The 10,854-nt window shown below is 43.6% G+C and overlaps 1 protein-coding gene across 2 annotated transcripts in view; it reads right to left on the reverse strand.

The window, feature by feature from the left end:
- The window catches only part of SERPINE2 (serpin family E member 2), a 55,976-nt gene that overhangs the window by 27,661 nt on the left and 17,461 nt on the right, over positions 1–10,854 (reverse strand). For both annotated transcript variants that reach the window (XM_075937561.1, XM_075937560.1), the window contains one exon: positions 2,279–2,554. In XM_075937561.1, the coding sequence (XP_075793676.1) occupies positions 2,279–2,534 (256 nt within the window). In that variant the 5' untranslated portion in view covers positions 2,535–2,554. The remainder of the gene's footprint in view (positions 1–2,278; positions 2,555–10,854) is intronic.

Here is a 10,854-nt window from a genome sequence, read left to right on the forward strand (position 1 = left end):
GTCCTTCTTTGCGCCAGTCCAGCTGCCCATGGGTTGCACCACACTCCAGCTGGGTTGGTCCAAAGCAAAGCAGCCGCCTGATCAGCTGGCCGTATGGCTGCTGGCCGGGGGGGCTGGCCCTCTTTGTTCCAGCCCAGCTGGCCGCAGTATTCAGCCAAGATTGCACTGTGCTCCAGTTGAGCTGGGTAAAAGAGGCGCTACTTCCCAGCCAGTTGGCTGCAGCATACAGCTCACCAAGGCTACATCACGCTCCAGCTGGACTGGATCAAAGAGGGGCCTGGCTAGCTGGCCGCAGCGATTGACTCCTGGGGCACCGTGATCAACCAGTTGGTGACCACTGGACTAACTAGTTCAAGCCAAATAAATTCAGTTTCAATGTTTCAAAATTCTTGCAGAAAAACTTAAAATACTTTTAAATTCAAGATAACTCAAAAGGATTTGAATCTTTACCCTTTGGATATTTACGAAGGAACAATAAATCATTTAGCTGTACTCTAAACAGAAAATTGCTCAGCAAAGTAATTAGTGATGTCATGGTGTGTTACAAGAAACACCAACACTGCTTATTCTTTACAGGGTGAAATGTACCCACCTTTTGGAAAATTTCTTATTTCATAAACACAGCTCCTTCAGCCTGTCAGTTTTCTAGGTTGCTAAGCCTCACTAGCATACTAAGTGAAGTAGCAAATACCCTCACCCTACTCTCTAGAGGCACTGGTAGAGAAACAATAGGGATTCATACCAATGTCAGGAACAGAAACTGAAAGAAAGAGGTATTTGACTAGAAAGAAGACTGTGGAAAAGCTAGAGAAGCTGGGTTCTTTACAGAAGAAGCAAAAGCAAAGCCAAAAAAGCTTCAAAAAAAGATCCAGAAGAGAGTTATTTACCTAAATCGGCTCAAAGGTTTTATGAAAATTAAATATACAAATATTTTACTGTTCAATGATTTCTTGAAATCTTGAATTAAAAATTGTTTTAGTACAGCAGAGATAGAGACAATGCAATCCACCCATATTATGCTGGCATTGGACCTTAACTCTGTGCTGCAGAGACTATTTGTGAGGATAAGAGAACAGAGTAGCCTCATTTGTTTCTTAGCCCCTCTGCCAAAACTGCCAACAAGGACTGTTTTTTGGGACAATGCAAAAACATGTGATCTAGCGGCACTAAGACACCCAATCTCCAGATGAAATAAGTTTAGGCAAGCCCCCACTATAACCTACACAGGGAACAGTATGAACAAAAATAATTTACCACTAATCTACTATTAAGGGTGAAAAGTTGAATGATTTAAAACATTTCCTCATTGACTAGGAGTCAATACACACATTCCAGTCATGATACAGGCAATTTAAATTGGGAAAGATCTTTGGAGTCAGGATCTTTGCGGCTATACTCTGGTGAACCTAGAGAGTTCTCTACACATCCCTAGTTCTGGAGTCTCTAGTGCAGACTGTACTGTCATTGCAGTGCTTGGAACAGCAGAAACAGCAGATTCTCTATCTGCGATCAACTGAGAAACACAAATTATCCCTGTTATCCATCCAACACTGTCCACATTAAGGCTACGTCTACACTGGCACCCTTTTCTGGAAATGCTTAAAACGGAACAGTTTTTCCGTTATAAGTATTTCCGGAAAAGCGCGTCTACATTGGCAGGATGCTTTTTCGGAAAAGCACTTTTTCTGGAAAAGCGTCCATGGCCAATGTAGACGCGCTTTTCTGCAAAAAAAGCCCCGATCATCATTTTCGCGATCGGGGCTTTTTTGCGGAAAAGACTACTGTGCTGTCTACACTGGCCCTTTTCTGGAACAGTTTTTCCGGAAAAGGACTTTTGCCCGAACGGGAGCAGCATAGTTTTTCCGGAAAAACACTGACAATTTTACAGTAGATTTTCATTGCTTTTCCGGAAAAGCAAGCGGCCAGTGTAGACAGCTCGCAGCTTATTCCGGAAAAGCAGCCGCTTTTCCGGAATAAGCGGCCCAGTATATACACAGCCTAATAGTTTATAGTTCATCCCAAATCATGGCACTAATGTGTCAGAAGGGGTGGTATTTGAATATTCTAGCTAAACTGACCCATGTTTATCTGGTAGCCTCTATTTATAGGGGGTATTTTATGATATATGGCTTTTTCTTAATAACCCTTTGTTTACTACAAGTGGCTTGTTATGCAATGCAGCACAATTTGAAAAACCTTCCATTAGAATGTCCTTCTAGCCTTAAAAATTTATGAATCACTTTATAAAAACCCTACGTAGTAACAGATAAAAACTGACCATTTACGCTGTATCTCATCACAGTTGTCAGCTGCTTCTTTGTCTTGCCATCAGCACCCAGCTGAAGTATTCCCAGTACAGATGCAATCCCATGTGGAGAAACCACAATATTCTCCTGAGGTCTAGCTTTGACTATCTGATTGAAAACTTGGATTCCAAGGTCAGAGCCAAGTTCCTCAAGAGATAAAGGATTGAACTGGGACCACACAGATGTTACAGTCACAGCGGTGAAAAGGAGAGGAAAGTGCCAGTTCATGATTTTTAAACAGAAATAACCTAAAGGAAATAAAAAATAATATTAAAGACCATTATGAGCACAAAGTCTCTGCTACACTTCGTGTTACACATTAACATTAGCTAAAAGCAGTGTAGCTGTTAGAAAGATACAACTGCATTATCTTAAGACAAAGCATATACTGTACATTGAATGTTCTGTGAAAACTTCACATAGCTCGGTCAATAAGCCTAAAACCTGAACTTACCCCAAACTTTCCCATTCCAAGTCCAGGGACCTCCAAAGCATAGAGAATGACAACTATGCTGAAACAACAACCAGAAGTCCTGTGGCACCTTATACACTAACAGATTTATTGGAGCATAAGCTTTCGTGGGCAAAGACCCACTTCGTTAGATGCAAGTAGTGGAACTTCCAGAGGCAGGTATAAATAGACAGGCATAAGAAAAGAGTTCCAATCAAGAAAAAGGCTAGAGATAACGAGGTCAATTCAGTCAGGGAGGATGAGGCCCACTTCTAGTAGCTGATGTGGAGGTGTGAACACCAAGAGAGGAGAAACTGCTTTTGTAGTTAGCTAGCCATTCAGTCTTTGTTTAATCCTAAACTGATAGAATCAAATTTGTAGATGAATTGTAGCTTTGCAGTTTCTCTTTGAAGTCTGTTCTTGAAATTTTGTTGTTGTTGCAGGATGGCTACCTTTAGATCTCCTACTGTGTGTCCAGGGAAATTGAAGTGTTCTCCTACAGGTTTTTGTGTATTGCCATTCCTGATATCTGATTTGTGTCCGTTTATTCTTTTCGGTAGAGATTGTCCAGTTTGGCAGATGTATATGGCAGAGGAGCATTGTCAGGATATGATTGCATATATTACAATGGTAGATGTGCAGGTGAATGAGCCCGTAATGGTGTGGCTGATGTGGTTAGGTCCTGTGAAGATGTCGCTGGCGTAGATATGCGGGCAGAGTTGGCACCGAGGTTTATTGCAGGGATTGGTTCCAGAGTTAGAGTTTCTGTGGTATGGTGTATAGTTGCTGGTGACAATTTGCTTCAGGTTGGTGGGTTGTCTGTGGGCGAGGACTGGCCTACCTCCCAAGGTCTGTGAGAGCAGGGGATCATTGTTCAAGATGGGTTGTAGATCGCTGATGATGTGTTGGAGAGATTTTAGCTGGGGATTGTAGGCGATGGCCAGTGGTGTTATTTTCTTTGTTGGGCCTGTCTTGTAACAGGAGGCTTCTGGGTATACGTCTGTCTCTGTTGATCTGTTTCCTCACTTCCTCAGGTGGGTATTGTAGTTTCAAGAATGCTTGGTGTAGATCTTGTAGTGTTTGTCTCCATCTGAAGGGTTGGAGTAAATGCAGTAGTACCTTAGTGCTTGGCTGTAAACGATGGATCGTGTGGTGTGCCTGGGATGGAAGCTAGAGGCATGTAGGTATGGATAGCAGTCCATAGGTTCTTGGTAGAGGGTGGTGTTTAGGTTACCATCACTTATTTGCACTGTAGCGTCCAGGAAGTGGATCTCTTGCGAAGACTGGTCCAGGCTGAGGTTGATGGAGTGGAAATTGTTGAAATCATGGTGACATTCTTCTAGAGCCTCCTTCCTGTGGGTCCAGATGATGATGTCATCAATGTAGTATAAGTAGAGGAGGGGAATTAGCGGACAACAGCTGAGGAAGCATTCCAGGTCAGCCATAAAAATATTGGCATATTGTGGGGCCATGCGAGTGCCCACAGTGGTGCCACTGGTTTGGAGGTATAAATTGTCCCCAAATCTGAAATAGTTGTGTGTGAGAATAAAGTCACAGGGCTCAGCCACCAGTTGTACAGTGGCATCAACAGGGATACTGTTCCTGACAGCTTGTATTCCATCTACAGGTGGGATGTTGGTGTAGAGAGCCTCTACATCCATGGTGGCTAGGATGGTGTTTTCTGGGAGATCACCAATGCTTTGTAGTATTCTCAGGAAGTCCATGGTGTCTCGGAGATTGCTGGGGATGCTGGTGGCATAGGGTCTGAATGGAGAGTCCACAAATCCAGAAAGTCCTGCAATGAGAGTGCCAATGCCCGACATGATGGGGCATCTCAACTATGCAGAGTTGCACGGTTGTTTTCTGATGTAGACAAAACTCCATTTAGGGTAGGTCTACACAGAAGAGCAAAAGTCTAATTAAGCTATGCAACTTCAGCTATATCAATTGTGTAGCTGAAGTCGAAACAGCTTAATCTGGCTTTTGACACTGTCTACACAGCAGGACGCTGAAGAAAGAACACTCTTCATTTGACTTCGTTTACTCCTCAAAATGAGGGTTGCAAGAGTGAGAGTAAGAAGTCCATCTCTACCTTATTTTAAAATAACGGCTTGCTGTGTAGACATGCATTTTGTTATTCCGAAATAACACTGCTGTGTAGATGTACCCTAAGACTTGTTGGAGTAGGCAAAAGCTTCAGAGGCAATTAAATAAACTAGATAAAGATACTGCTGCAATCTGCATGGTTTGGGACCATGCACATACATGCCAATATGCAATTATTCTTAAATTCAATCATAATACTAATTATACAATAGGCAATTTTATTTAACAATTGTGTGTCAAACAAAGCTTTACTTAAGGGACTCGGTCCAGGAAGAGTTTTAAATAGTGGAAAAATTCCCTAACTCCTTCACTCTAGCTCCTCCTAGCATGGGCAGCAGGTTTGTATAATTTTTGGTGGTGCCCCATTAGCTACACCCTCTGGCCCAGTTAGCCACTTCCTCTAATCCTCATTAGCCATGCCCCCTGACCCCTCGCCCCCCCATTAGCCACGCCTCTGGAGGTAACACACTCGGGGCAAGATGGACACATGACCAGAAGTAAAAGGTGTCATGTCACCCCTCTCAAAGGGCTTTTCCCACCATCTTCCTATCAACAGGGATTAGTTTGTCCCCCACCAAACTCCCCTCATTCAACTATCCTGCAATTGCATCAACCCAATGTGTGTGACATTAACTCGGGGGCAGAGAGGCTGGGGGAAGTGTACCCTCTAAGGCTATGTCTACACTCGCGGCTTCTTGTGCAAGTACAGCCGTTCTTGTGCAAGAACCCACAGAGCATCCACACTGCCCGCCTGCTCTTGTGCAAGGAAATTTACAGAACGGCATGGTAAGAGAGGATGCCTTGCACAAGAGCTACGCTCTTTTCTAACAGGTGTAAGCTCTCTTGCGCAAGAGGGCAGTGTGGATGCTCGGCAGGGATTTCTTGTGCAAGAAACCCCTATGGCTAAAATGGCCATCGGAGCTTTCTTGGGCAAGAGCGTCCACACTGCCATGGATGCTCTTGTGCAAAAGTACAGCTTACTTATAGCAGTGTGGACATGTTTTTGCACACGACTTCTTGCACAAGAACCCATGCACAAGATGTTCTTGCGCAAAAAACCGCCAGTGTAGACATAGCCTAAGAGTTTCCTCCCATGAGCAAAATGAATTTTGTGTTGTGCACAAGTACTGAGTTCATGTGGCTTGTTTGGATGTGCCACTGTGGCACCCAAGTTATTATTAAATATTTTAAAACCTTTACCTTTTCTCTCTGCTACCATGTCTCTTCCCCTTGTTCCATCAGCTCCCCTGGTGCCTGCTGCCCCCCGCCCAACTCCTCACCCTCCTCTGCTGTCCTGACTCCTGACCTTCTCACTGCCCTCAGCCCTCCTGCAACCTGCCTCCCTCCACCAACCCTTCTCTCCTCCTCCTTGTGCCCACTCCTCCAGTAGCCCCACTCTAATCATGTGAGCTTCCCCTCTTCTAACACCTCCCTCTACAAACCTGCCCTGCCTCTCTCCTCTGGTGCTGGTCCCTCCCCTGCAGGTGTCTGGCCTCCTGCTTCACCTCCAGAATCCCCTGGCACCTGCACCTTCCCTTTCCCCTGAACCCTCCTGGTGCCTCTCTCTTACCTTACTGCCCCTGCCCCCTTTGCCCTCTTTTTACTTGATACCCACCACCTCACCACCCTCTGCCCCCATTTTCCTGTGCCCTCACACATGACTTGCTCCACCCCGGCCTTCCTCGTACCCACCCCTTCTTTCAAGTCTTCTCCCAGCACCTACCCCTGCAGCCCCCAATGCCCTTACCCTCTCCCCTCCCAGCATCACCCTGTCCCCCTCCCACTGACACCTCCCCTCCTGCCTTTTTCCTCATTGTCTGCACTTGGCCCCCTGGCATTTGTCTCTCCTCTGTCCCTTTGGTGCCTTCCCCTTTCTTCCCCCTCCCCCTCCATACAAGCCCCTTCCTCTCCCAGTCCTTCCCTAGTTTTCTCTTCCCCTCCCCCTCTCCTACCTTCCACTTTCCGGGGCCAGAGTCTGCATTCCATCCCCGAACTCCGGACATGCAACTCAGCCGCGTGGCGCCATGCGGCGCCGAGCAGTTTTAAAGTCCCGGGCTGTGACATCACGTCACGCCCAGGCATCTCCCCGCCCACCTGTTTGAGTACGCCGTGCATGGCAGCAGCAGCAGCCAGCAAGGGGGAGCTGAGTGAAAGCTGCACACGGCAGGGACGCGACAGGGATGGGGACTGGGATGGGAGAGAGAGAGACTCTGGGGCCGGGGTGGGAGGACGTGCAGTGGGGCCGGGGCCTGCTCCAAGCAGGGCCAGAGAGACCCAGCTCCAAATATTAGAGGAACAGGGCCCCCGGCTCTGAATATTGCTGGAGCATGGGCACCATGAGCCCATATAACTCGCTGCCCATGCTGCCTAGTTCCATACACTGTTCCAACACTCTCTCAGAGAAGCAAGTCATTAGACTGGATATAACAAAATCCCTGTCTTCCGCACTCATCCAATCAGGGAACAGAAGCAATATCATGCAACTAATATGACTAGTCTCAGTAAATACAAGTACAGTTAATAATCACTCCATATGCTGAAATATAGTCATATATACTCTTCAGACAACTTAGAAATGCACAAATATGGGGAAAAAAGTTAGCATTTGCTTGGAACAGAAAAATGGATTAGCTCAGACAAATAGTTATAAATAGCTCACCTAGATCTAAGATGATGCCAATATTTTTCTTCCATCAAGTGTTTAAGCATAAATACAGCAATTTGCCGCAGGTAGAGAAGCAGTAATGTATAAGCAAATTAGGACTCACTTATTTCTTTTTTAATCAGTCAATGCCTTTATAGCCACTACAGACCACATGGACATACATAAAAGGTAGACGGCAAACATTATAAATCAGTTGTGTTAAGATTAAATAAACCCACAGCTAAAATATGCCTTTTAAAGCTAAACCTAGCCTTTAAAAATAAAACCAAAACACAAAATGAAACTATTAAAGGAACAGATCACTGGAGAATGACTTTGATTCTACTGTATACGTGCCATGATGTAGTACAAGAGGGAAAAAACAATTCCAACTCTCCATTTAAATCCATATGAACTACTGCCAGGAGGATTGGGCCCTCCCAAGAAGAACTACAGAGTTAAAGTCTATGTGAGTTTTGCTTGAATAAGGATTATACAATCAACCCCAATGGAAGTCTTTAGGGAACTGAAGCACAACACTGCTTTTTATTCTTTTCTTTTTAAACCAGAGTGCCAACCATTCAGCTATCTTACCATTTAAATTCTCCTGTCAGTTGTACTACAAACTTTTGCCAGCTTATTTTATTTCAAGTCAATATTTTTACAAAGCTCAAATGCCTGAAGCTAAAGATGGAAGTTTTATTTTTGCTGCCAACATTCTATCCAGGGAAAATGCCCAACACAAAATTTGTAAGTACTGGCTGAGAGTTTGGCTGTACTGTATAGAGCTTTCAAAGCAGTAAAATCAGAATCTAGCTCAGTGTGGGCAATAATTTTCATGGTGGGGGGGGCACTTAATGATCACGGGCTGGCTCCACCTCCTAGAAGAGACAGGGCTGGGAACTAGCATTTTCCCCAGAGTTGTCTGGGGCTGGAGGCTTTGAATTAAACACATAGCAAAGGGCTCACAGCTCCTGGCCCTGCTGCCTGGCAACCACCTGGTGTTGCTGCAGCCATTTAAAGGGCTCATGGTTCTGGTCACTACCATTTAAATAGGATCCTGTCACCTGGAAATTCAGTGGCACAGGTAGCAGGATATAAATAGAAAGCGGCCAGATGCAGTCCAGGGGCCGGTTCCAAGTGTTAGGCAGGCCAGATCTGGTCCCCAGGCCTCATCTTGCCCAACCCTGATCTAGCTGCATGCTGAAGCAAGGCAGAGCAGAATGAATTCATTTCATATGATCAATTTATCAAAAATATGCTGTCATGATTGTTAGTAGCAGTTATATCCTGTTGGCAAGCTCTTCTTCACACTAGTTAAAGGCTGTTCACAGCTCTTTACTTGCCTAAAATTCCGTAGCTCTTATATCCTTGCCCATCTAAAGTTGCCAGCCTTGTGCACCATCAGTCCTTTCTCTCAGCCCTCTCTCTATTTCTGTGCCATCTATCTAGCCATACCATCTGACACCATGATTCATCAGCTCTAAGCATTCAAAACTCAAACCCTCAAAGATATGGCAACATACGTTTATCCTTCTTTGGAGCTTTCCACTGTCCCCCTGAGTGTAAGTTCCTCCCTTTCATCTTCTTTAGCACTCTGGGGCAGGAAATGATAACAAAGTTGTCTTCTATGCTACCCTAAGGACATTACTGTTGCCTAACAAATTATGGTTTAACAAATACTACTAGCTTTTCAGATTTGCCTCTATCTAGTCAGGTGCAGTAGATTTGTCTTCTTGCATCTCTTAAACTATCTTGTTCACTAATGAATAATAGGAAGATTTAGTATGTGTAGCATGTTGGTAAGAAAGGTCGAATGCTACCTTTTAAAATGTTTTTAAATAGTTACAGCACTTACTACATTAAGATAAAGGTATAATGTGTTGCTGGATGCATAATTTGGTCTAGTGCATGCAGCTCAGGTTTTCATTGAACAATTTAGAACATTAAAGGATTTCTGCTACAGACTTAACTGAGCAGCAAACCACATGACAGCTATGACATACTATACAGTAACTATGAATATTACAAAATCTTCAAGGGGAAGCAGTGTTAGTCTGTAACTGGAAAAACTTAAACAACCAATAGTCTTCTAACACCTTAGAAACTAACAAAACAGATGGTATCATGAGCTTTTGTGGGCACAACCCACTTCTTCAGATGAATGGAGTCACTAAAGGTCCAATTTCTAAATAAATAGCGGGGGGTGGAGGGGAGGAAAAGAATAGTGAATTAGAGTGCCCATGCTACATGAAGCTGATAGAGAAGGTACTAAGTGTTCACTCTAAGGTGCTGCTAGACTATTCGGTGTTTAAAGTTATTACAGTATTGTATTACTGTATGCTAGGAGTCAGAGTCATGGACCAGGATCGTACAGTGCTTCACACTGTACAAAGTATGATGAAAACATTAGCTTCACTACATGGAGTTGTGAGGATAAATTCATTAAGCAATTGTGAGCCTTTATTCACAACTGCAATGCAGCCATATAAGCATCCAGGGGCAATAAAATGATAGCTAGTTTGGGACTACATCAGTCTTGAGTCAGAAAATTCAGCTACACGTGAAAGGAAAAAGATACAATAGGATTTGGCAGTCAATCAACACTTTCCTCTTCTCTATTTCCCCCTCCTCTCCAAAAAAGCAAAGGACTATTTAAAACACTGGACGGGGCTAGAAAAGTAGATCAGTAGGAGAACACATTATTTCACAGACCATCAAACAACAGATATTTAGATATTTGTGACATCTGCAGCTGGTATAAGTTGTCAATGTTCAATTAATTTAAATGGTGCTATGAAAATTTTTACCACCTGAGAATCTGACCATTATTTACTGGGAAACATGTAAATGTCCAATTTTTGACCCGACAGATTTAGAAATTTATGTTGTATTTAAATGTACAGAGAAATTAAATTGTATTTCCTAATGAAACAGAGATACCATCTGTTCTTGTGGTTATAGAAACTTGGATTCTAGTCTCATCTCTTTCACTGGATTCCCATTATGATGTCACTTAAGCTCCATACCAATTTCCGAATTTACAAAATGAAAAAGCATTCTTACCTCCCTCCTCCCACAGATCATAAAACTAAATTAATTGTACTATGGAATGAGATCCTCACTTGCAAGATGCTGTAAATGCAAAATACTATTGCAGTGAAAGAAGCCCAAACTCAATATCAGCAAGAGTATGAAAGTTAAAGGAGAATTCTACAAGAAATATACAGCCATAATTTCTCTGGCTAAGACATGAAATAGACCTTTAGAAATACATTTAGTATGATCTGCTGGCTTGATTTCTAGTTCTCCTAAAGTATTTAAGATTGTGTAAAACTTATTACTTG

This window comes from Pelodiscus sinensis, chromosome 10 (genome assembly GCF_049634645.1).
Source record: "Pelodiscus sinensis isolate JC-2024 chromosome 10, ASM4963464v1, whole genome shotgun sequence".
NCBI classification, from domain to species: Eukaryota; Metazoa; Chordata; order Testudines; family Trionychidae; genus Pelodiscus; species Pelodiscus sinensis.